The 27497-nt window shown below is 41.3% G+C and overlaps 1 protein-coding gene across 1 annotated transcript in view; it reads left to right on the top strand.

Moving 5' to 3' along the window:
* The first annotated feature begins 522 nt into the window (after nucleotides 1-522).
* Nucleotides 523-27497, top strand: part of irs1 (insulin receptor substrate 1) — a 54938-nt gene continuing 27963 nt past the window's right edge. Inside the window, exon 1 of the mRNA XM_078564138.1 lies at nucleotides 523-4093. Within this exon, the coding sequence (XP_078420264.1) occupies nucleotides 823-4093 (3271 nt within the window). The 5' untranslated portion in view covers nucleotides 523-822. The remainder of the gene's footprint in view (nucleotides 4094-27497) is intronic.

Raw genomic sequence — 27497 nt, 5'->3', positions numbered from 1 at the left:
GGACATTTTATGGCCTTATTAGCTTTATGAATAGTAATGAATGGCGGCTACATCTCTCTGTTACTACGTTGCATAGCTATGGGACTAGCGAGCTTTAGGAAGGGAAGTGGACAAGGGGAGTGGGTGAGTTAGAGCCGGGAGGGGGGGGTGTGGCGAGGGGGGAATGATTGACATCTTGTTCGCGCAGGGCTGGGGGCTGGGGTCGGGGGGGGGGGGGGGGGGGTAGAAAGAACGCAACAACATTCCAAAATAGAACGTAAACAAGAGAGTCAATGGCCAATGATCGGCATGAGACAGGAGGGGGGCGGGGTCGCTGCGCAAGCGAGCGGGTGGTTGGCTTTTGGTGCGCGCGAGCGCTCCCTCCCCCTCCTCTCCCCTTCCCTTCCCTACCCCCGGCGTACCCGTGCGCGGGTGCGCGCTGAAGGGAGAGATAGTGGGACCGATTGAGGACGAGTTGTCAATCGCGGCGTGCGCGCGCGTCACATGCCGAACGGGAGCGAGCCGGCGCGTGGAGAGAAGGAGGAGGAGGGGGGAATTTTTTTTTACTCACATCGAGCTGCGCGCTTCTTGTGGCTCGGGTATTGGAGGCGGAAAAATTAATAGGCGGTTTTTCAAAAAAAAATTTAATAGAACTCCGTAAAGTAGTCCCAAGTGCGTCGTGTTGTTTTTTTTTTCTTCTTTTGTCGGTGGGAGAGCAGCTGTTGTTTCCCCCCCCCTCCTCCTCCTCTCCCCTCCCTCTCTCCTCTCTATTTGTTGGGTAATTTAATTTAATTTTTGAACCCTGTCAGGGTGTCCGTTCCCTCTCTCTCTGTCTCTCTCACGATGGCGAGTCCGCCTGAGCCCAGCTCTCCGAGCGCCGAGAGCTTCTCGGACGTGAGGAAGGTGGGTTACTTGAGGAAACCCAAGAGCATGCACCGGCGCTTCTTCGTGCTGCGGGCTCCGAGCGAGCTGGGGCCGGCCCGGCTCGAGTACTACGAGAACGAGAAGAAATGGAGGCACAAGGCGGGCGCTCCCAAGCGCTCGGTCCACCTGGAGAGTTGCTTCAACATCAACAAGCGGGCCGACTCCAAGAACAAGTACCTGGTGGCCCTCTACACCCGGGACGAGTATTTCGCCGTGGCCGCCGACAGCGAGAGCGAGCAGGAGAGCTGGTACCAGGCGCTGCTGGAGCTGCACAACCGGGGCAAGGTGCCCGAGGAGCGGGGCGAGCGCGACGGCGGGGTCCCCGCCGCCTCCTCGTCCGCCGCCGCCGCCGGCAGCCTGGCGGCGGGGGAGGAGAGCTACGGGGAGGCCAGCCCCGGGCCGGCTTTCAAGGAAGTTTGGCAAGTGGTGCTGAAGCCCAAAGGCTTGGGGCACACCAAGAACCTGGTGGGCATCTACCGGCTGTGCCTGACCAACAAGACCATCAGCCTGGTGAAGCTCAACTCGGAGGCGGCGGCCGTGGTCTTGCAGCTGATGAACATCCGGCGCTGCGGCCACTCGGAGAATTTCTTCTTCATCGAGGTGGGCCGGTCAGCGGTCACCGGCCCCGGGGAGTTTTGGATGCAGGTGGACGACTCGGTGGTGGCGCAGAACATGCACGAGACCATCCTGGAGGCCATGAAGGCGATGAGCGAGGAGTTCCGACCCCGCAGCAAGAGCCAGTCGGCGTCCAGCTCCAACCCCATCTCGGTGCCCCTCCGCAGGCACCTCAACAACCCGCCGCCCAGCCAGGTCGGGCTGAGCCGCCGGTCGCGGACCGAGAGCATCACCGCCACCTCTCCCGCTGGCAAGCACAACTCGTTCCGGGTGCGGGCCTCCAGCGACGGCGAGGGCACCATGTCCCGACCGGCCTCCGTGGACGGCAGCCCGGTCAGCCCGAGCGCCGCCCGGACGCACTCCCACCGACACCGAGGTGGCTGCAGGCTGCATCCACCCCTCAATCACAGCAGGTCTATCCCCATGCCATCCACGCACTGTTCCCCGTCAGCTACAAGCCCCGTCAGTTTGTCCTCCAGCAGCACCAGTGGCCACGGATCCACCTCCGACAGCCTTTTCCCTCGGCGTTCCAGCGCCTCCATCTCAGGCTCACCCAGCGATGGGGGGTTCATTTCTTCAGATGAGTACGGATCTAGCCCTTGTGATTTCAGGAATTCCTTCAGAAGCGTCACTCCAGATTCCTTGGGACATACTCCTCCTGCAAGGGAGGAACAGGAGTTAAATAATTACATCTACATGGGGAAACATTCTAGCCTGGCTCCAAGTTGTCAGAACAGGGGGAGTCAAAGGTGGACTCCAACCAAAGCTGAAGATACAGACTCAGATAAGGGGTTTAGGAAGCGGGCTCATTCATCAGGTACTTCGCCACCCACAGTGATGCACCAAAAGACCTCTTCTCAAACGTCCACTGCCTCCTTTGAGGAATACACAGAGATGACACCATCTTACCCTGGCAATCGTTTATCATCCAGTAAAAATTCTGCTTTTGTACCTACTCACTCATATCCTGAGGAGTGTTTAGATCTTCAGTTGGGAGAAGGTAGGCGTTACAGCCAAATGGATGATGGTTATATGCCAATGTCACCTGGAGTAGCTCCTATACCCAATAAAAATGACTATATGCCAATGAGCCCAAAAAGTGTTTCTGCCCCACAGCAGATTATTAACCCACGCCAGCACTCTCGAAAAGATGGTTATATGATGATGTCACCTAGTGGCAGTTGCTCACCAGAAAATGTGAACTATGGAAAAATATGGACTAACGGAGGGAATTCTAAGCTGTCTGTTGAGAGTAATGATGGGAAATTGTCATGTAGTGATTACATAAATATGTCCCCTGCAAGTTGCTCAACAACAAGCACTCCACCAGACTGCTTCTTCAATCCAGTTGAAGAACCTCATAAACCTGTTTGTTCGTACTTCTCTTTGCCTCGCTCCTTTAAACATGTACATAGAAAAAATGATGAGTCCCCTTTACGAATTGCTGTAAATTCAGGCCGCCTGTTGTATGGTGAAGATTCTTCTTCTTCTACCAGCAGCGATAGTTTAGGAGGACAAGATGGCGGGCATCATACAGTTAACCCTGTTAAAAAAGAATTGTATGTACCGATGAAAGGTAAACTTGTACGACCCACTAGGCTGTCACTTGATAATACTAAGGCAAGTACACTGCCCAGAACACGAGAGCATCCCCTTCCTGCAGAGCCAAAAAGCCCAGGCGAGTATGTAAATATTGAATTCAGTGATAAAAACTTTTCTTCTAGTTCATTATCTCTCATTGAGCCCTCTTCAGTTGGAGGCATTCATCCTGTTCGACAAAGGCCATCCATGTCAGAATACATGAACATGAATTTAAGAATAGACGCTTCCAAGTTTGGTTATGTATCAAAACCCGCAGTGGACGTCACCAGCTCTGTAACTGCCTGCACATCCAGCATTTGCAGAAAAGATAGAGGGCAGGCTAGCTGTGATTATGTTAGCATGCAGCTAGTTACCACCTGCCCAGACTTACTGGAATCATCAGTGAGTAACTATACAGAAATGACAGTTGGTGGAGGTATAACGTCTTCCATATCCGTTCTACCTCGGGCAGAAGAGAGCTCTTTGAACACTGTTTCTGATGTAGTGGCTGGTCCTATGATAGACCAGATTTCCGGGAGGAGTGCCTTTACTGTGCTTAATCTTGTCCCCAATCGGAACCAAGGTGCCAAAGTTATCCGTGTTGATCCTCAAGGAAGAAGACGACATAGTTCGGAGACTTTCACTTCCACAGCCAATGTGACTGGCATGACCCTATCTTATGTTGATCACATTAAACGACATAGTTCAGTGTCCTTTGAAAATGTGTGGCTTAACAAACCAGGAGATTCTCTGGCTTCAAGTGCCAAAGACCAGCCAAATGATGCCACGGTGCAGAATGATTGTGAGAATGTTATGAATTACATTGATTTGGACTTGGTAAACGATTTTAACAACAAAGACTGGACCTCCTCTCAGCATGTAACCGCTCATCAACCTCATGGAAGTACTTCTGGTGGTGATGATGATCTGAATTCATATGCAAGCATCACCTTCCAGAAGCCAGATGAAATCAGTAAGCCTACAGAAAGGGAAGGTAAGGGCACAGATCTAAATGCTAATAGTCATTTCACTAATTTCTAATATTTTGCTTTATGAACTTTTTTTTTGTTCTTTATTCAGCATTCAAAATTCCATGTTTTATCATTGCCTACAAAAATGCATTTCTGTATTCTGTACATGAGGGCACAAAAAAGTTTACAGTAGAATGTTAGCTGCTGAAGTAGCTTTATTAAACAAAACTTAAATGGTTTCTTGTAAAATTTGGAATCTTGATTGAATAATTTATGAAATTAGGATTCTTAAGTGCATAATTTTCAGATTGTCATAGGGAAATATGTATCTAAATTTAAAGCTTTATTTACAGCACGATCACTTCTTGAGTACCATCCTTTGTCCAATCTGTTTGAAAGTTTGCATATCTGCAGTTCCACTAAATGGACTCCACTAAATAGCTTGGTTGTGCGTTGTACTTCATCACCATTGTCAACATCCTTCCATCTACATAAGATGATAGACGTGCAGCAGATCAGGTTCGTTGGGGAAGAGGGGTAGCTTCGTAAGGTGCGTTTTTGCTCATTGCCGAAGAGATCAATCCCTGAGAGGTAGTTTCTGCCACAAGTGCTGCATATGAAGTGGTTATCGGGTGTCATTGTGGGTTGTTTTCGGTGTTGATACCTGGTGCTAAGCCTCTCTAGCCACTGATTGTCATGGTAGCGCATGTTGGCCCATAGGTGATGTTGGCATTTTCCTCTTGTCAGCTAGTGTCTTCCAAGTGCAGGAATTGAAGTTTAGGGCCTTCATGTCACACGTGCAAGTATCCTTAAAGCAGAGCTTTGGTCGTCTGGCTCCAACTATGTCGCCATACAGAAAATCCTTTGGTATGCAACTGTGTTCCATCCTGCAAATGTGCCTGAGACAGTGAAGTTGTCTCTGCTTAATGAGTGCCAACATACTTGGGAGCTTTGCAATTGAGAGGACTGCCACATTTATGATTTTGTCCTATCACAAGATGCCCATATTGCGCTGCAAACAGTGAAGCTGAAAGCTGTTGAGCTTCCTTTCTTGATAGGCTATATATCAAAAAAAAACTGATCCTGAAGATTATTTACTTAATTTCAGTATTCTGTTGGGCTCCATCTAATTCTTGTCTGGAAATAAAGCAATTTTCCAAATGTTATTGCTGTAGAATACATTTCTCCCAAGAGCTAAGATTTATATTTTTTTACGTGCAAATCCTGCCTTCTGAATTGAGCAGGAGAAACATGAGCTTCCAGGATTGGTTGCTTTGGTTGCAGGAATTGTTTTGCAATTGAGAATATGTATTTTCCAGTTCGGTCTATTAATGGAATTTTGAGTACTCAGCAAGAGTTGGTTTTGAATTAGTCAATTCCAATGAGAGTTGCTATTTTGGAGCCCCTGGCGTGAAAGGTGAACAGCATTATGTTAAGGGCCAGTGTCCTTGGCTTATCAGTTTAGCTACATGATCAACATTACAGAGTTTGTAAGAAGCTATAAAAGATTTTGATAATTAGAAAGCAAGACCTGGTAGTTCCAATCGTCACTCCCTGTGACTTGGCAGGAACACAGTAGAGCCCTGTAGATTTCCTTGTATCATGCTTATAAAAATAGTGAAATGTCTGCAACATTTATTGAATATTTTGGAGAAATCTATGGAGCCACTGAGCTGCCTTCATGGTTTGGCAGACTGTTATTTCACCACAAATACACGTCACTTAACCTATTTTGACAACTGAAGCAGCATTACTGTAGCAAAATAAGTTGTCTGTTTAGCAAATGTGAATTAAGAAGTTTCCTGAATCCATACATTTCTGTGATGTAATGATTGAAGGGGAGGATAGGCTTCAAGAATGCATCATTGAAAACATAAACCGGGACACAGTTGAAGTTTTTGTAAAGTAACTCATATCTTCTGGAGAGATTTCAAAGGATACTTTTGGAATCTAAAGAGTGCATGTATTAATGTATGTGGATCGTAGACTACAATTAATGAGGAAGATTGTTATTTGTGAAGAAGAAACTTAGAAGTAAATTTTTCAGCACAGCATGATGAAGCTAGCATGAGGAGATGCTGGGGTAGAAATTGAGCCGACTTGCACACGTTTGGCTTGTACTGACAGAGAATTGAGTGAATGCCTCATACCAGGAGTTACAATAGGGTGTCTGTGTGGAAATCTGAATAGGGGAGTGCAGAAAGGAGGAACGAATATCCAATCTATTGGTATACTATAAATCTTCTAATAAAAAATGTTTCTTCTGAAAGGTAATAGGCAGAAAATGCTCTAATACAATTATAAGATTACTGCTTTTCTGAGTTACCCCAACACATGAACGTCAAGTTGGAAAAGGCTGCCATATGTGGATAGTTAATGTCATCCATTGCTTCATCATTTTGTCTGTTAAGGACAAAAACAATGAATTTTCTCTGGTCATGCTGCACGGATAGATTTTGCACTCATGAACAGCGTTGTCTACTGGAAGAAGAATAGATCTAAGATATGATTGTGACGCTGCATAATTGTCATTTCCACAGGCAGGTATGAATTAAATGTTTTTTTCAAGGGTGGTGAGGGAAGAAGCATAATATATGCAACATGTGCCTTGTACATTAAAATAGTGCTGACCTGTGCTTTAGCCCTGCTTGGTGACTGATAACCCAATGTTTGTGAAGAGGTCAGTACCATAAGTTACACAAATTATAGATTGCATTGTGTCAGAGAAAGATACTGATTGTTTTTCTACAGCCTCATTGTTTAACCTTGCATGAAAGGTATTTCATTCTTTTGAAGATGTAAAGAATAAACAAAAGCTTAAATGATCTTTGGGATAAGGAAAATAATGGAAGAACTTTAAATAGGCGTAAGTTTTAATTAAAGCCATGTATCATTTTTGGACTGGGAAATAGTGTGCACCAAAGCATTCTACAAAAGATTCCAAACTGGATGCAAGGTAATAGAACCAGATCCATGTAGCCAGGCGTTAAATAACTAGCTGAGAATCTCAGTTTTTGAGAGTTTCCTTCACAATCAGTGTGTAACTATGGTCCAGTTTGTTTTCAGTAAGTATTCTAGGTTAAAGACCACGTGTATTGAATAAATTAAGTTGTTGATATAAGGATTTCCTGCAGATAAAACAAATATGAAGCCTGCATAACTGATAATTTTTGGCAAAAACAACCATGATATCAATGGTGAGAGTTTTTCATATTTTTAAATATTCTGCGAATTGGCAGCCTTCTCAGAAGTACCTGTAATTCTAATTTTAGGGCTTGGCTTCAGTTCTGAAGAGATTACACCATTCCATAACTGTTTAGGTCATTGATAGCTTCTTTTAAATCAGAAGGAGGTTGATAGCAATGGGAATTGTTAGGAAGTTTGCAAGGAAATAATCTCCATTTACTCTTTCCTTTTAATTTCACCCTGAAAAATGATTTGTTTAAAGGGCATCTGTTTTGTTCACTGGAGTTGTATTTATGATATGTTTTATATGCTGGCAAGCACTGTAACACTCCAAAGAGCTTCTTTCATCAGTATTCCCTGTGCCTTGTCCATTGCATTGCTGGTCACTGATGCCCTTTATCATGTGGATTTGCTTCATAGAATAATTCTGGAGAAGTTGTAGTTATTAATTGCAAATGCAGCTTACTGAGCCATTTTGTTACTAAAGAAGCCTCACATTTATATACACATATATGTGTGTGTTTGTGCACATTTGCATGCTTGTTTGTTAAGGCAAATATATAGTCAAATCTTCTAACATCTTCCTGGAGGATATAATTTTGTCCTATCAACAAAATGTTTTTAGATGAGAAAAACCTTTGTTAAAATCTTTTCTACTCACTATTATTGCTGGTTGGACATTTTATCCTAATAAATCAAAGTATGCTATTTGATAGGCAAATCTGCATTCCTAAAATTATCTGAATTCTTTGAGGACATGACTTTAATTTGAAGGAGGGGGTTGAATTTAAGGAGTGGTCACTGCATGTAACAGGAGTACTCTTTGTGTGATTGCATAGTATCTTCACAGTAGCTGCCTCTTTTTATCTCTAACTTTTTTCCTCCTCCTCTCCAGTATCTCTTCTTCCCCCCCTTCCCACTTTCACAATTTCTAATAGGATTAAATTGTTTTTAATTAAATGTTGCAATCTCAGGGCAAGCATAAATACCTAACTTTCCAGTGATTTTAAATTTTTATCAAGACTAAAATAATTGGATCATTTGTGAGGTATTAGTAACTGCTATGTAATCCACACTTATTCTGTTTGTAACTACTTTCAAAATTGATTTTCTTATCACTGCCATAGTGTTTTCTACGTAGTCCTTTATCCACCATAACACAGGGCCTGCCATTTTGTCCAAAAATGGTGTAGAGCTTGACCTAAATAACTTAAATTGAGATTCCAGCAGTAGTCAGGTCATCACCTAACTAGTAAAGCCATCAAGACTGTGGGAAGTAGTGAAGTAAAACGGATGGGGGAAATCCTAAGTACATCTGACAACTTTTGAAGAAAAATATGAAGGGTGTGAAATGCAGCTGTCAGAGAAATTTTAAGATATATTTTACTTTCAAAACAGTGAAGCCAGTCTTTAACCGGTATTTCCTCTGGTAGAAAAATGTTTCCAGCTGTGTTACATCTGCCTATTTTTTCTTTGTTCCACAATAAATGAACATTGTGGGGGTCAGGGATTAATTAGACATTTTTGTCAGGGGAGGAAGATGAATCTGCTTCCAGATGCTCTTTCACAAGAGATTCAGACGTTTACTTCTGTTTTCCATTTAGGCCCTAACTTGAATTGTCCCTAAAACCAATAAATATTTTATGAACAAATGTATGTTTGTATAAGTTCTAAAAGTGGGGAAAAAAGCACCTAAATCAGTTAGGCACATGAATAAAAATGTGTACAGCTAGGTGGAAGAGGAAGAATAGGTACGTATCTGAGAATGGAGGTAGGGATGGAAAAGAAAGGAGTATCCAAAGATGAATTACAGAAGAAAGTTATTTTATTAGGGGTGTGAAAGGGGCTGTGAGACTACTGTAATATTCTGTTGTACAGTAGATTTCTGAAAACCTTGAAACTTCTACACTGACTGACTGGTAAATTTTGACAGTCTTTAAAGTATGACGAGAAAATCTTGGTTTTCAAGACTTTTCTGATAAACCTCCGTGTTTTAAGTTATTAAGAACCCAAGAAAGAGGTCTTGAGCACTTTTTAAAACTCACTTTGACAATGAAGTGAAGTTATACACTCCATCAGGCATATGGGATGAAGTGGGGTGTGTGGTATCTGACACCACTGTATTTTGCTCAGCAACCACCTCCTTGTGGAATGTGCCTTTGCAAAGAAGGTCTGGAGAGAGATGCAGTGGTTTTTGTCGAGGTTCATCCCGAGCAGTTCAATGACACAGGACTCTGCTCTATTGGGCTGATCCCAGGGGCACACACCGAGACAAATATCAACTGCAGCTGGACGATTATCAACTCAGTGAAAGACACTCTTTGGTCTACCTGACAATTGTTGGTCTTCCAGCGCAAAGAGTTGTTCCCGGCCGAGTGTTGTAGACTGGCACATTCCAAGGTCTAGGACTATGTACTGAGGGACGCACTAAAGCTTGGGGCAGCTGCCGCAAAGGCGCAATGGGGAAAGGTCGCGGTCTAAGGCCTTTCAGCTATAGTGCACCGAGAATTGTATAGACCCCTCAGGCTGCATGACTCATGTTGAATGTATGCAGTGAATATTACATGTATCACAATTGTATTGAAGCACTTCAGAATGCAATGTGATCCATGTAGACAACTTAAATACCATTGCCCTGTCTGACTGTTATGGCCATTTTGAAATGTCTGTAATGTTCCTTTGTTTGTATTAAAGCACCTCAGGGTGTGACATGATCTATGTGGAAAATTTGAATATTATTGCACTTTTTGTGATGGCCATTTTGAAATGTTTTGTAATGTTCTGTCAGATATTTTATGAATAAAGTATATTTTTTCCAAAAAAAAATGAGGATCCTACAGTTCTTTTGGCACTTATTTAATTAGGAGCACAAGGCAGTAGTATCTGTGTGCCATTTCCCTGAATTTATGCTTCCTTATCTTGCCTATGCTGTCAGTTTTACATTGCTGTAAAATGCAAACTTTGTCACAGCAACTCCAAAGTGATTGTAGGACAACAACCTGTCAAGAACATCACATTGTTTGAGGGGTGCGGAATGGATGGGGAAACTATAGTTTTTGAAGAGAGATAAAGGAAAATGAATGACCTTTCAAACTGAGCTGTGCAAGAAAAATCCTGGTGTCATAAACCTTCCCTTTGGAGGCCGAGTCCAACCACTTTTTCTTTTGTAAGACCTTATCCTGTGCCTCATTTAAAAAAGAACAGCTATTTTCATTAATATCTCTTCCTAATTCTTATGTTCATATGTATATCTCATTTTTTTTGTCTTAAAACCTGTTTCTAGCAGTTTGACCGTGGAATACTTGAGGGGAAGTGGGTAGATTGTCAAGAAATAGTATACACTGAGAACGGTGCAAGAGAGAAGTTTGCTGATAATGATAGGACTTTTTTTGCAAACATTTTTGCAACAGCAAAATCTTGACAGCAAGCATGTCTCTGCAGGAAGGTCTTTTTCTTGAAGCAGGTGCTTAGTTGTATGTGATAGGGGAAGTGACTCATGGAGCCTTTGAACTGGATCAGGAATGTGTCTGGGGAGAAGAGACTGAATGATTGTTTGCTGCTGCAAGCCTCAGGGTCTGAAACTGGCGGGGAGGAATGTTATTGTGTCTTTTAAAGCAGGTTTCGCACATGTCTTTATGAGGTAGGGCCCCTGTGGAGTACCCTACAGTACCCGGCATAACAGTGGCTGACTGCCCATCCTGATCTGATTGGATAGCAATTGTTTGCCCAGCCGAGAGGTGAGGGGCCACTGGAATGTTCCACATTACATCTACTCTGGCCACCAAGTGGAGCTCACAAGATAGTGAGAGGAGTAGCTCTAAATGTTGTTAGATTCTTCACTAGAAATTGGGCTGCACAATGTGACTAGGGCGCAATAAATTATTCTGTTTACGAGGAAGCATTAACACCACACTCTTGATGATCAAGCTGCTCAATGTTTATAAATTTGTTCTTCTCATTAAGAAATGTAGCCAGCAGAAAAGTTAGGAAATAATTCTACCACACTCTGCACAAAAGTGTGGAACTCTCTCCCACATACTGTGGTAAATGCTAGTTCAGTTAATTTTGAATTGGAGATTGGTAGTTTTTTTAGGTTATAAGATATGAAGCTAAGGCTGGTAAGATAGAGTTAGAATATAGATCAGCCATGATCTCTGAATAGCGGATGAAGCGTGAGGTGCTTAATGGCCTACTGCTGTTCCTATGTGCCCTTAAGAACGTTGGGCTCCACTTTTGCAAGGGGGACTTGCTGGAAGAAAATGTTGTGACTGACTGACTTATCCTGTCAGCAGAATTCTAGATGTACAATTTCATGGAATAGCAGTGTAATTGGAATAGTGCTTGTTTGCATTTCAGATGTAGGGGACAGGGAGGAGCACATGTCAGTTGTTGGCTACACTTTGTAATGATGTTAAAGCACTTTCAAACTACAAATGATAAAATTACAAATCAAAATTAGACAGTGTTGGTCTGTTATCATAAACATTTATTCTAATTTTAATATATTGTCATATTTTGAAATTTTGTAAATCGAAGATACTTTATAATACAAAAATAGAATACCTATTCTTCCAGCCCCAAAACCCTCCTATATATGCTGTCTTCCAATTCTGGCCTCTAGAGCATCTCCAATTTTGACCATTCCATTGGCGCACCTATGCCTTGAGCTACAGAAGCCTAAACTCTGGAATTACGTGCCTAAACCTCTCCGCCCCTCTTCCTCTCTTTCGTACTTAAAACCTACCCCTCTCACCCAGATTTTGGCCAGTTGCTCTAATATCTTAAGTGGCTTGGTGTCAATTTTTGTCTGATAGCACTCTGGTTATGTGCCTTGGGATAGTTCACAATGTTAGAGGCTATACAAATATATGTTTTTATTAGAGTTGCTTTTAAATATTGAGTTTTTAAAGCAGATTGTATTCACAACTTCATAAACTTGAAACAAAAACAGTAGGTGATTAAAATGGTAATGAGCTATCTTTGTTTCCTTATAGACTGAATAATAAGCAAATTGTTTTAGGCATCAATAGATGCCCCATCCTCATTATGTTGTGATGTTGTTCCCCAGCCTCTGCAGTGTGCAATTCATCATTCTTGGTGATTTCAATTGTCGTTGCAATCACTGATCATTTCGTTGTACCCATCAACACCACACTCCCCTCCCAATCCCAATTTTTTCTGTCTGCCTTTGAAGGGGCTTTCTTCTCAAGATAAACCTACACCTCCCTAGGCTCCTCCTTACCCTCCCCAAGCTTTATTTCATCCATCACACCTACTGCTTACTCCCTTGACCCCATTCCCACTAAACCTGCTGACGACCCAGCACCTCTTTCTGGCTCCATGCTTACCAACATTTGTAAATAGTTCTGTATCCTTAAATACTGTCCACTGCTCTTTCAGAATCGCTGCCATCATTCTCAGAAGAAACACCCTTGGCTCCCTGTCCAGCATCAGCCATATCTCAGTGGTTAGACTCCCACCTTTGAATCAGAAGGTTGAGAGTTCAAGTCCCACTCCAGGACTTGGGCACAAAAGTCTAACAGTCCTGTCTTGCCTTTGCTCTGCCATTGGCAGTAGGAATGCCTTCATCCACTGAACCCTAGCTCTAGAAATCACTTCCTTTTACTGTCTGCTTTTGCAGCTGCCTTTTTTCTTTATGATCCTCCGTAAAGTCCATTCCTTTAACCAAACTTTTCATTACCCCTCCTAATATCCCCTTCTTGGTTCAGCAACCATTTTTTAAATACTGTATGTGCAGTACTTAGGGACATTCTTGTAGAATAAAGGTGCTACATGAAATGCAGTGTTGTTGTAAGATGCTCCAAACTATTTATAGGAATGGCTAACACTGCAATACCCGAGAGAAGGATTAAGGCAAGGTTCTAAACTTCCAAGAATACGTACAAGGTGTTTGAGAATTTCTGCAGCAATGTGTTGACTGGCAGAGTGTATGTTTCATTCTACAATGGAATTACTGGTCCATTAACCAGTCATACATTTGAGATCAGTATTAACATTTTGTGTTGGTGTTTATTTGAAGTTCTGTTAAAAGATATTTACTTTTAAATTCACAATAACTGTACCGAGGCAAGTGCATAAGTATTTTTACGCTTTAAAACCTTATTAGCAAATCAGTTCAGCTTTTTCAAGAAAAAGTAACTGTTTCTTTTGGTTGGTGTCAGTTGGCACTTAATTTTGTTGATAGTAACTTTATGTAAGTGACCCATAACATTAGAATTGTTCGCAAAATGAATTGCTCCACCAGCAAATGACAGGTCCTTCAGGAGTCTCAACAGGTACATTTCTTAATATTTCAAATTAATGCCATTTTTATAAATTTGTTGTACCCTGACACTATTATACAAATTGAGACTAATTTGGGTAAAAATTGGATCGCGTGCAGTGATCGACTATCTACATTTTTGCAGGCCACTATTTTTTATATTACCCACAAAGATGTATTTTGTAATACTGATTAACTCTGATACAAGTTTATTTCCACACTTGCTGAAACATAATTTTATTTGTTTGACAGTTGACATGATGGGAATTGTTTCTTACAGATTGGATCAGATTCCTGCTTTTCTAATTAGGATTCTGAAATGGCAGTAGTTTTAGACAGGGAGAGGGAAATAAGAGAAACAAAACAAGTGCTAAGCACATGAGGGAAATCACAACTATTTTAATACCTTCAGATACACCTTGGTGAATGTATTAAGAGTTTAAAAAATTGGGCTTTCTTTTGTATTTATATGTAAAGTACAAATTAATTTACTTGCACTGCTGCCAGACAGATGCATTTGTAGACTCCAATGTGTGGTATCTCGTGTTAAAAATAATATTGATCATATCTCTGTTTCCCATACATTCCCTTTTCATTCCAGTGATTGTATATTATATCAATATCCAGACCCAGGTGAGATGCTCTTACAAGGAATCTTGGCAATTATTCTGCACTGTGGTAAGAGGAATGAAAGAGGAAAGTCACCCAACTAAAATGACAACAGTTCTAAATAAACTTGTCCAGCTGTGTAAATGTTGAATAGCATCAGAACAACTGTTTAAATACTTTGTTGTGATGTTAGTGAGCGTGAGAAGAAAAAAGGGAGGCAAGTGGGTAATATTTTGGTGGCATTTCTGCACATTAAAAGTCGAATGAAATTAGCAGATATTGCTCACTAGTTGTCTGCTTTCCTGCTTGGCTGTGTTGCCCAGCTGCTATGATGATTCACTGTCATATTTGCTTAGATTTTCTAATGGTCTGGCATTCTTGCTTTTGTGTGGCTGCTCGCAGTCACTCAGAGATCAATTGTAACCTTACCCCCTGATGGGAATCAGGCAAGTGGGCAGTTTTTAAAAAAAAAAAGGTGGTTCATTACCTGCACAGATCCCAACTGTTTCAGATATTAACTTGCAATCTTGAAGTAGACGGGAGACTCAATTTGTGCACATATGAGTCCTGTTATGCTAATAAGACTCGAGACCTGAGCAGGGAAGCCACTAGGGTCACCTGGACTTTCCTGATAGGAAGAAGTAGGCCTGCAGCTGTTCTGAATGAAGACAGAGGTCGTTCTTCAATTAAGTTTAAAATGCTTTGTTGTGCGGCCAGGAAGAGCAGGAGTGTTCTTTGGGGCTCCCCAAGGAACGTTCTGGTCTTCCCTATGCTTGAAACTGCCCTCAAGACCCTGTTAAATCTTTACTCCTTCCCACCATTAACCTGGAAGCTGACAGACAGTCGAAGGTTGCTCAAGATTGGCCTGCCAACGGCCGTATTGCACTCTCTTCACATGCAGGAAGTGGACTGATGACATTTAATTGAAGCCTAGCGGTTAACATCGCTGTGGCCTCCTGCCATGTGTGCTGGGTGGGAAATAAACTTTGCACAGAGCTTTGCTGCTGAAAACCCTTTTCACTGTCTGTGTACTGACTTGTCTCTCTCTGTTGTTCTGTTTTCTCTCTGCCACCCCAGAATTCAAAACAGATTAGAGTGCTCTGCATAAGAGTTTCTCAAATTGTACATGAGCTTAGGATTCTGGAGTCAAAGAGACCTTATGTAGAAACAAATTACATTTCATTAATTCAAACCACATTTTCTAGATTTTTTTTTGTTTGTTGCACTAGCCATTGGTTTGAAACCCTTCTAACACAGGATCTGCTGATTTCACAGAGCTCTTGGAGTCAGTTGTTGCTGTCCTTGTTTCAACTTGATTCCCAGCCTTGCTTGGCACTGTATTGAGTGCTGGTTAAAGGCCAGTACAAACACACTGGGGACTTGGGAGTGGGTTAGTATATCATGCCGTAAGTGAAAAGTAAAAGGTTGGAGAATGAAGGTGGATTTTGAGGCAAGTGGAAAAAATAGAACAGCACCATAAGTTGAAAGGATGTGGAAAATTAACTATTGAATTCTGAAGTAAAATCTCTCATTTGACTGAAAGTAAAGCAGAAAACTTAACTTCCATGACAACACAATGGAATCTACAGTCTTCAGTAGCTGGAGAAAAAGGTTCAATGAAGAGAATCATGTGTGAAGATTTGTGCTCATTAAATTTGCATCTTGGATCTTGTGTTTTTCCCCCCAAATGCTCAGTGAAGGTGATACTGACATCAGTCATTATTCCATAGTTGTTACCATTACTCAGTAACTGCTGATGCTTTCTAACCTAGAAAATCTGTCTTCCTAACTGTCCAGAGTTTTTTTAATTGATTAAAGAATGCTATGTTTTCTGCATGTTAGCTATACATAGATTTCATAGGCTCCATTTGGACATTCGTATTATCATACTTGACCTTTCTCTGCACTCAGCTTTTTAAGAAATTGCTGGGAACTTGAGGTGTGAAAAGCTTCTACAAATTCTATATCATTAAAACTGTTCTTTCCAAATGCTAAAGTGTTTATCGAGCCCTGCTTGTACAATAAAATGACAATGTTGTTCCCTTTTTTCTGCACCTTCCAAAAAGGATAGATGGGATACAAATTGATCAGGTTACCACTTGTATTAATAACTGGTGAATTAGGGGTACTCTTCTATGTTAGGAATTAAAGTGTGCTTTGGAAGCATCTTGTGTATTTGCTTGGCAGCTGAGGGAATTCTAAAGTCGGTAGCAAACTGAGAAAGTAAGCCGTGCGATGCGGACAGTCTAATGAGATGTTTTGCTCGGTGTCCCCAAAGCAATTGGACCATAAAATAAGTAGCCTAGCTTTTAAAAGGTCCCTGTTGGGTTGAACTGCTGAAGTACTTATCTTTGTGTGATACTCATTAATAAAGCAAATTTCCCCTGCTTTTAATAGGATTAAAAAAAGTGACACCCAATTGTACATTTGGCACCCTTTGTTTTCTGGTTGTTCAATTTGTTAGTAATCAAGGGCTGCAGTAAGATAAATTAAATTGATTTTCCTCAATTGGTAAAATTATAAAGAGTAGAAAATACAGAGCTGAGAAAAAATATATTTTAGAATAGTGTAATTAAACTAACAGTTAAAGTAATTTTAGAGCCTTTTAAATAATTCTACATTTACTCTTTGAAGACTTACCCTGGTCAACCATAATCAGTTTCACAGAGCTTCAGTGCTTGCATTTTATCTGTAACCTTCTGGATTGCACATGTTTGGCTTGTTGAATAGGTACAGTAGCTGTGGGCCATTATGGCTAGAATGTAATGTCCTTAAAATTGAGGTCATGGATTTTATAACAGCTGGGCTTTATTTTAAAAAAAAGCACCTATACCTATATATATATATTTAGTCTGTGCAGTATTATAGTAGCACTAAATGAAGGGATTTCAGAGTATTAAAATACCATGTGCTATTTGGGGGTGGGGAAAGCTGTACAATTTCAAATAATCTATTTATATTGGGGAATGATAAAATCGCAGCAAAAGCTTTGCTGTTATAGGCAGACTAACTGATTACATCCTAATGGCCAGTTTATAGTATCTTGTACCAGTTCTCACTTGATTGCCTTCTTGTTGGACTTCAGTGAGCAGACCACCTGCTGAATTGTCTTCCAGGCTGCTGAAGGCACTGGTACCTTCTAAATAATATTACAGGCTGCCTCTTGTGGTTGCACTGTAACATAAATTCAATACGAGAGTCCCTGGGTAACTCCAGTTTTTGGTGAGGCACAGAATCTTTTCTGTTTTCAGTTCTTCATGGGATGAGTAAACCTTTTTTTTATTACTATAAAACTCTTTCAATAATATAGGATTCATAGCAAAATGTGGTCATTTCTGTTTAGAATTTTTTCAAGTGTTTCTCTAACAAAAGATGGCTGTGCAATTCAGATATTTCTATTTGGCGATCTTAGTAGTCGCCCACTGTTCCCGAACTTGACCCCCTATTTTTCCTTTTCATATAGGGGGGGGGACTGAGAGCTGTTTGTAGATGCAGTGAAACAATGTCATCTATAGGTGGCTCTAAACCCTTTCAAGTCTTAAACTAGAAGTTTTACATTTTCAGATGATTTGTGTAGTTTGCCTCTGTCTTGGCAACTGAGATGTTAAAACATTTGACAGCAGAAAGTGCTCTTTTTCAGTAGTTGATAAATTGTAGGAGCTGGTTGCTAAGCAAAATGGCTTTGCGCACCATTCATTTTAGGTTTCCTGGCTTTGTATACAACAGAATCAATGTGTTGATTTCCTGAAGCTTGATAAACCTCCTGATGCCACACAGCTAGTTAGCAAAACTTGAAATATAAAATATGTGCTTTTATTCAACTTGTCAACAGTATCAAAGAATTTAACGCCATTCAATTAATATAGGTGAGGCTGTGCCTCCCAAAAATTTGTGCTGGAAAATATACAGTAGGGAAGATTATTGCAGAACACCTCATGCAAGAGATGCTTAAAATTGAGTGAACGGCAGAGGTTTCTGCAAAAATGCTTTTGGTGGTTTATGAGAGTGCAAGTATTTAATAGGTGCCTCAGTGATTTGCTGCTGTTGTGTGTTTTTGTGTGCACGCTTACATGTAAGCTTGCATGAGCCTCTATGAACAAGCATGTGTAAGGTATATACTCGTGTAAAAGTTGATCTTGTGTAAAAATCGGCCCCATGACTTTTGGCCTAAAAATGTAATTTTTCATACACCTAATGTAAAGGCCAACCCTGGATTTCCAGGGATCAAACCGTGTTGTGATTATTAAATATTACAGTTCATTAAGTTTAAAGGCACACGCAGGAAACTTTAGATTTTCCCTCCGTCAATTCCAGTGACAATCTCAAAGCCAGTCGACAAGACTGTGATACTACAAGATCCATCACAATACCTCTAGAGAAAGAATAACAAGTATGCAGCTCATTTTAAACTGGAGAAAAAAAGTGGCAGACAAGCATTACCAAAATGGTTATATTATCACATGCAGAGCTATCCAACTCAAACTCTTAAATATTAAGGATGTAAAGGCCAATGCCAGGTAGTGCACAAGGTTCGTGAAAAACTGCCATTTAGCACTCCATTAGAAAACAAAAATGTCAGTGTCCGGCACCTAAACTTGACGATAAAATCATCAAGTTCCACTGTTTTATCATCCAACGTTGAGAGAAGATGCATATCGATTGGCCTGCACTGGAAATGTGGATGAAGCATTGATGCACTTCGACATGCCAGCAAACAAGACTGTTACCAAGATTGATGTAAAAAGACATCCTTGTAAAGATGGCTGACCATGAGAAGACCTGGTTCAAACTGGTTCCACCTTGTAGGTCAGATGGCACAAAACCAAAGCTGATGGTGATATTCAAGCGCAAATTTCTCCCCAAAGAGAAATTTCAGTGAGGCTTTGTCATCCCTGTTCACAAGAAAGGCTGGATGGATGATGGCAAATGCAAGAAATGGATTAAAGTAGTGTGGAATTTGAGACCAGGAAGACTACTCGAAGAAACGCTCATATGGATCGACATCCCACCTTGTCGATGATGTAGCCTGTGATGAGATAGCTGCCAACACCAATGTGGCAGTTATCCCTAGTGGTCTTACATGTGTTGTTCAGCCCTTGGAAATGTGTATAAATAAACCACTGAAGGACAGTATTCAAAAGATGTGTAACAATTGAACGTCAGAAGGTGAAATAACATTCACCAAAGGTGGACATATGCAAGCATTCTCACTAGCAATATTGAGTCAATGGGTCACAGACACATGGGCTGGAATTTTCCAGCCCTGTCGCAGGTGGGACCCGCCGAGGGCGAGGCGATGCACCAGCCAGAAGTCCATTGACTTGTGGTGGGACCGGAAGATCCGGCGGCGGGTAGGTGTGGAAAATCCCACCCATGGAATGAACCTGATCCTAGTACTGTTGAAAAATAACTTCTAGAATGTGGAATATTGAAAGTGCTTAATGGTACGGAGGCTGATTACTTGTAGAATGATGGTGCCCAAGTTACCTGTACTGCCAATGATGATGAGGAAGATCCATATGATGATATACAACCAGGCTTTTGGGCCATATTTGGTGATTCAGATAGTGATCAGAGTGATTCAAAGGATTTCAATGTAAAGTGCTGTAGTTAATCCGTTACGGTATATATTTCTATTGTGATAGATGAATTAATATAAATTCTTTGTTTTTGCTTTTTCTTCATTCCATTGCAACAGACTTTATTGGACTCATGTCAGCCCCTTAAAAACAGTAGCTGTGGAAAAAATCAACGCCTTGACTTTTGACCTTAAAAATGGCCTCAGAATTCACCTTTTACATGAGTATATATGGTAGATACAAACTCAGCTCATTGTGTGTGTATTTTGGGGTAGGGGGATAATTTTAATGGAACACATCCAGCAGGAATGGCAGATGCTCACGTCAGATGCCCATTTTACACCCTTCAATTTTATAAGATTTGTATTCAAAAAGTATTTGTGGTAACCCCTTGAATTGTAATTTGATGCAATATTGCATATATGACATTAAAGCAAGGTCATACTGGTCAAGGATGTTTGTTTACCAAGTACCCATACAGTAATCATGTTATAAATATTTGAGGGACAATCTGCCTTGGGAAAATTAACCAAAACCAGATATTCTTAAGATAATGGCAGTGTAATGTTGGTGTTTTCCTGTTGATTTCAGGATTATCTTTGATCATACAGGTTTGCTTTGATTTTATATATTATCTTTGTGGAAATAGGAAAGACAGCAGCTCTTTTCATGATACAAGGGAATGCTGTTTAGTAACTGAGAAGCTGTATTTCAATTCATAGCAGCAGCTGGTCTACAAGAGCTTTGAATAGTGGAATGTGATTAATAATCGTCATTTACGCTTGGGATTTCGAGAGCTGTAATGACTTTGTAACATTGTAAGAAAACGCTACAATCTTTTGAGCTCAAGGTTGTGGATTTTGTTTTATGTAGTGCAGTCAACAGTCAATCCACTGTGACTTTGTATTTTCTCCCGCTTCATCCAAACACACACACACACTGATTCTTGTGTGGCAGAAACGAAAGGATCTTTGGTAATGACTTTATAATCTGTAGAAGGCTACAAATGTTTTTGCCTTGTCTTCATTTAAGTTAACTTGAAAAGAATGCTGGGTGCAAAATGATGGATATGGGCTGGAACCTACAGTGTGTTCTTGTTCTTGGCCATGTCGTGGTAATAAGCTTAGATGACAATATGGAGACAGAAACTCAAATCGAAACTTAAAGTAAGGTGAACGTTTTAACACCGGGGCACAAAGGAGGAGGCAGCTAGCCCTGCTGCGTACAGACTCGCAAACATAACATAAGAACTAGGAGCAGGAGTAGGCAATTCAGCCCCTTGAGCCTACCCTGCCATTCAACACAATCATGGCTGATCTCATTTTGGCCTCAACTCCAATTCCCCGCCCTCTCCCCATAACTTTTCAACCCATTACTAATTAAAAATCTGTCTATCTCCTCCTCAAATTTATTCAGCGTCCTGGCACGCACTGCACTCTGAGTTAGTGAATTTCACAGATTCACGACCCTTTGAGAAAAGTAATTCCTCCTCATCTCTGATTTAAATCTACCACCCCTTAGCCTAAAACTATGGTCTCTCGTTCTAGAATGCCCCACAAGGAGAAACATCCGCTCCACGTCTACTTTGTCTATCCCCTTTAGCATCTTATATACCTCAATTAGATTTCCCCTCATCCTTCTAAACCCTAGCGAGTATAGCCTAAACTGCTCAAAATCTCCTCATAAGACAAGCCCCGCATCTCTGGAATCAATCTAGTGAACCTCCTCTGAACCGCCTTCAATGCAACAACATCCTTAAGTAAGGGGACCAAAACTGTGCACAGTACTCCAGGTGCGGTCTCACCAATGCCTTGTACAGTTGCAACAACACTTCCCTATTTTTACACTATTCCTTTAGCAATAAATGCCAAAATTCCATTTGCCTTCCTTATTACCTGCTGTACCTGTATACTGGCTTTCAGCAATTCATGCACGAGGACACCCAGATCCCTCTGCACTGAAGCATTCTGAAATTTCTCTCCATTTAAATAATAAGTCACCTTTTTATTCTTCCAACAAAAATGGATAAGCTCACACTTATCCACATTAAACTCCATCTGCCAATTTTTGGCCCACATTAAACTCCATCTGCCAATTTTTGGCCCATTCACCTAACCTGTCCATATTCATTTGTAAATTTCTTATTTCTTCATTGCAACTTACTTTCCCATCTATTTTGGTGTCATCTGCAAATTTAGCTATAGTACCTGTTGTCCCTGAATCCAAGTCATTAATATAGATTGTAAATAGCTGGGGCCTAAGGACCAAACCCTGTGGCACCCCACTAGTTACAGCTTGCTATCCAGAAAAAGACCCATTTATCCCGACTCTCTGGTTTCTGTTGGTTAGCCAATCCTCTATCCAAGCTAATATATTACCCCTAACTCTGTGTGATCTTATCTTGTGTATTAATCTTTTGTGCGGCACCTTATCAAAAGCTTTCTGGAAGTCCAGATGTACTACATCTACAGGATCTCCATTATCTACTTTGCTCGTCACATCTTCAAAGAATTCTAGCAAATTAGTCAAACACGATTTACTCTTCATAAAACCATGCTGACTCTGATGGATTGCATTTTCACTTTCCAAATGCCCCATTACTACTTCCTTAATAATGGATTCCAACAATTTCCCAATGACAGATGTTTAACTGGTCTATAGTTTCCTACTTTCTGCCTCCATCTCCCCCCCCCCCCACTTTTTGAATAAGGGCATTATATTAGCATTTTTCTAACCCATTGGAACCTTTCCAGAATCCAGGGAATTTTGGAATATTATGACCAATGCATCCACTATCTCTGCTGCCCCTTCCTTTAAGACCCTGGAATGTAGGCCATCAGGTCCTGGGACTTGTCACACTTTAATCCCAATAGTTTGCTCAGTACTTTTTCTCTAGTAATGGTAATTGTTCTAAGTTCCTCCTTCTCTATACCCTCTGCTCTACCTGTTACTATTGGGGTGGTACTACTGTCCTCCACGGTGAAAACTGAGGCAAAATATTGATTATGCGTCTCTGCCATTTCTGTGTTCCCCACTATTAACTCCCCAGTCTCATCCTCTAAGGGACCAAAAACTGAGTCAGTCAGACAGAGATTTGGGGAAGACAGCCCAGGAGAGGTGTTGGTAAGTCAGGCAGGGGTGGTGAACCTATGGGATCTTCTACTACAGAAGGCTGTAGAGGCCAAGCCACTGAATATATTTAAGAAGGAAATAGATTTCTGGGCTCTAAAGGCAGCAAGGGGTGTTAAATAAAGGATCAGCCATGATCATACTGAATGGCGGAGCAGGCTCGATGGGCTGAATGACCTACCCCTCCTATTTTCTTTGTTTCTATGAAAGGACTGTGTTTGGGTTAACTACCAAGTAGAATGCTGGTGAGGACTTATTCCTGGCTTGAAGACTGAGGCTTGGGGAGAGTTAAAGACAAAGGAGTCGCCAGAGGGTGCCTTGCTACTGGAAGTCTGTTTGATTATGCTCAAGGGCATTGAATGAAGGTCAAATGCAAAAAAACTGCGGATGCTGGAAATCCTAAACAAAAACAAAAATACCTGGAAAAACTCAGCAGGTCTGGCAGCATCTGTGGAGAGGAACACAGTTAACGTTTTGAGTCTGAATGACCCTTCAACAGAACTAAGTAAAAATAGAAGAGAGGTGAAATATAAGCTGGTTTAAGGGGGGCGGGTGGGACAAGTCGAGCTGAAGGTCCTTTGTTTAAAAGAACACTGGAAGATACTCGGGCAGGAAGAAGAGATCTTGTTAAAGCTAGTAGGAGCTTCGGACGTATACCCAGGACTACAGTTCTGCGGAGAGTGAAGTGTAATGTATGAACATGGCATGGGGTGTTCAGTTGTGTTAAGAATTTAATGGTGGATACCTTTTCTGCAGTCTAGCATATTGGTTGCTACTGAGTAATGTTTAGTGAATGTTGATTTTAGTTTGTTGCAGCAAAAGTCTTAGAACGTGCAATTTTGTTGAATGTTCTTTGCATTGGTCACTGGGAAATTCCATATCTCTTAAAAATAATCAGTCTCTATTGGGATTGTATTACTGTTAATTTAAAAAAGCTTTGGATAACAAATTACAATTGTGCATGTACATGTGTAGGGTTTAGGTCACCCTTTCATGTGAAACTTGGTCCTCCAGCACCATTTCAAAGATTCGAGATTTTATCATACCTGGAGGATGTTGAATTTGGAGTCTTATTGTGGAAGGTGACTAACCTCAGTAATTCTACAAAGGATTCTTTTGTGTGTGTGAATATTATTCCCATCAAAGCACAATGGCATTAGTAACCTTTTAGTAGATGTGATGGGAGAGCAAAGTGTTTATTATTGCAATATTGTAAAGCACAATAAGAGGACAAATTTCTCACTCCCGCTATCTTGATCAGGGTTAAGGTTCAGATCAGCTCAATTAATCAAAATTAAAATTTCCCCCTTTTACAGAATCACAGACTATATGTCTAAGACCCTGCCACAACTATTGTTATCTTCAAGTAAGCAGACCATGGTGATTTGAGGCTTTCTTTATAACAGATTTTGCAGAGTGCCTGAGGTTAAAGATGCTTTTGGGTAAGGAATAAAAATTAGTTTTGCCATTGTAATGCCTGCAGACTTTAAAGTTTTTTTTTCAAAATTATCCTTAACTTTGATCAGTAGACTTTGCATATAAGTGCAAACAAATCAATTTCTTCTAATACTGTATGTTACTCACTATATTTACAAGTACAGTCAATAATTACAATGTTCATTACATGGCAAACATATAGTCCAAGTGGTTTCTCTCAGTTTCTAGCTCGTTGGTACTATGGCTGAAGGGCCTTAGACAGTGGCATTTCCCCATTGTGCTTTGCAGCTGCCCCAAGCTCGAGTGTGTCCCTCAGCACATCCTGGACTTGGAATATGCCAGTCTGCGACACTAGGCCGTGGACAACTCTTTGCACTGGAAGACCAACAAGTTTCAGGCAGACCAAAGAGCACCTTTCGCTGAGTTGGTGGCCGTCCAGCTGCAGTCGATGTTTTATCTCACCATGTGTCCCTGGGAACAACCTGTAGAGCACAGAATCCTGTGTCCCTGGGAACAACCTGTAGAGCACAGAATCCTGTGTCACAGAGCTGTTCTGGGTGAGCCTTGACAAAAACCACTGCACCTTTTTCCAGACCTGCTTTGCAAAGGCATATTCCAGAAGGAGTTGGATAACTGTCTGTCTCCCACCACAGCCACTTTGAGGACAATGTGTGGAGAGGGTAAAACCCCAGGCATGCAGGAAGGATTTGACTAGGAGCTATGGCTTGGTCCTGGTTTGAAAGTTCTGGTGATGTGGCATTCTGCCAAATGACTGACAGTCTGCTCAAGGAGCCATCTGACAGGGTCTCCTTTTCTTGCAGAGGCTTGAGGACATTATGTGCGGACCACTGCCTGATGGACTTGTGGTCAAAGGTGCTTTTCTGCATAAACTTCTCCATGAGGGCTAGGTGGTACGGCATGGTCCAACTCAATGGTGCAACTAAAGATTGCCATCAGATCTTTGACAAATAGGCCCTTGCTAAATGTCATCCTCAGGTGCTTTAGCTTCCTAGACATTGATAATTAGCAATCTTGTTGAAGCTGATTTTGGTATCTAAATCCTTTTTGTTGAGCACAGAGCTTCCCACCTCTGTCTTAAATTGAAATTTTCATATGTATCTGTTTTAACTGTTTAAAAAGAGCAATTAAATTACTCAGTGATTTGCTTGTGTCTCCAGAAACATAATATTTGGTGTTGTATGTGACCATGAGTTTTGGCTGGGTGAGCTGAGCGAAAGAAACAAGCATACCAGTGCTTTGCAAGGCAGCAAAGCAATTTCACTCTCAAGTGCTTTGTTCGATGCATTATCAACCATTCTGGAAGTTAATGGCCATGAGCGAAACATCATTTGTGTTAATTAAATGTATATCTAATGCTGTGAAAATGGCCCAACATAAAAAGGATTTTTGCAACACCTAAAATCGGAGAGACTTCTGAGAAATTTCTGTAGCATTACATCAGTGGAATGCACTGGTTTTAAAAGAAAATGATAGAATACCATGAACACAAATAAATGATTAAAATATTTATCTGAAATGGCCTAAAGTGGAGTTTGATCAAATTGATTTAGATTCCCTTTGAGCAGCCTGCTTCGTGATTAAAAAGGTGCTATGTATTGTTCCAGAATGATACATATGTTTCACTGTACCTGTTTCTGGCATAAATGCCACTGAAAGTAGTGAATACTTGAGAAAGATAATTGGTGGAGCTCTGAGCAGCCATTTCTGTTTGACCTAATATGAAGCACTTTGAGATGTCATGGTGAGGCTATATAAAAATAAGCTGGTTGATTTTTTGCAAATATTTTATATTTTAGTATTTCTGTGCACCCCTTAGTTTTGATCAATTTTCACTGGGTGGGGGGGAGGGATGTAATTATTATGCTGCTACTTGTGGTATATTCAGAAGACTAAGAATCCAAGTTTGCATCAGAGAACCATTTTGTGTCTTTATTTTGCTATTGTAATCTCTGCGGAAAACTTTAAAATTGAAACTATGGGGGAGGTAAAGTTCTCTCGAAGAATCAGCCGCATAAGACATGAATCGAGTTAAAAGTGTGCTTGTCCATAAAAAGCCATTTGAATTTCAAATTTATGTTCTTGCAATTGATTGATTACTGACAACAGCAGCCACTATTCCCATCAAGCAGTGTGTATGTCATAAGTGTAATACCTCCCAAAGATATTTCTTGGTGCATTCTTTCCCAGAGACCCCATGCATACGGTAATGCCCGCTCGGTCAAAAGTGAAACCAAATATCAGTTATATAATCCTAACAGCACTGTGCTACTCCTGTAGGTGGAGATGGCTATAACACAGAGGTATGGCTTGATTGGTGTATATGCACCAAACTTACATTTTGCTTTAATTATAATAAAAAGGTGTCCAGAAAGAAAGTGATGAGGGGAAACTCATTATAAATCAATATACAGAATGCATTTGAAATAGTCATTGGATGTGGGTATCACTGGAAAGGCCAGAATTTATTGCCCACCCCTAATTGCTCTTCAGAAGGTGTGGTATGCTGTCGTCTTGAATTGCTGCAGTTTGTGTGGTGAAGGCTCTCCCACTGCCATTAGCTAGGGAGCTTCAGGATTTTGACCCAGCAACAAAGAAGGAACAGCGATATATTTCCAAGCCAGGATTGTGCATGGTTTGGAGGTGATGGTGTTCCCCTGCCTCTGCTGCCCTTATCTTTCTGGGTGGTACAGGTTGAAGGCTTGGACGTTTGGTTGAAGAATCCTTGACTAATTGCTGCAGTGCATCTTGTAGTTGGTACACGCTGCAGCCATGTTGTGTTGGTGTTGGACCAGTTGTTGATCAAGTAGGCTTCTTTGTCCTGGATTGTGTTAAAGCTTCTTGAGTGTTGTTGGAGCTGCACAAACCCAGACAAGTAGAAGAGTATTCAATGACATTCCTGACTTGTACCTTGTAGATGGTGTAAAGGCTTTGGAAGTCAGGAGATGAATTACCTGCTGCAGAATACCCAGCTTCTGACCAGCTCTTGTAGACAGAAGTATTCATATGATTGGTCCAGTTAAGTTTCTGGTCACTGGTAACCCCGATGTGCCCCCCTCCCCACTCCAGGATGTTGACTGTGGGGGTTCAATTATAGGATGTCAAAGGGAGGTGGTTAGAATCTCTCTTGTTGGAGATGGTCATTCCTGACTCTTCTGTGGTGCGAATGTTACTTGTCATTTATGA

Source organism: Cetorhinus maximus, chromosome 19 (genome assembly GCF_964194155.1).
Source record: "Cetorhinus maximus chromosome 19, sCetMax3.hap1.1, whole genome shotgun sequence".
NCBI lineage: Eukaryota > Metazoa > Chordata > Chondrichthyes > Lamniformes > Cetorhinidae > Cetorhinus > Cetorhinus maximus.
This window is presented reverse-complemented; position numbering and strand designations above follow the sequence as displayed.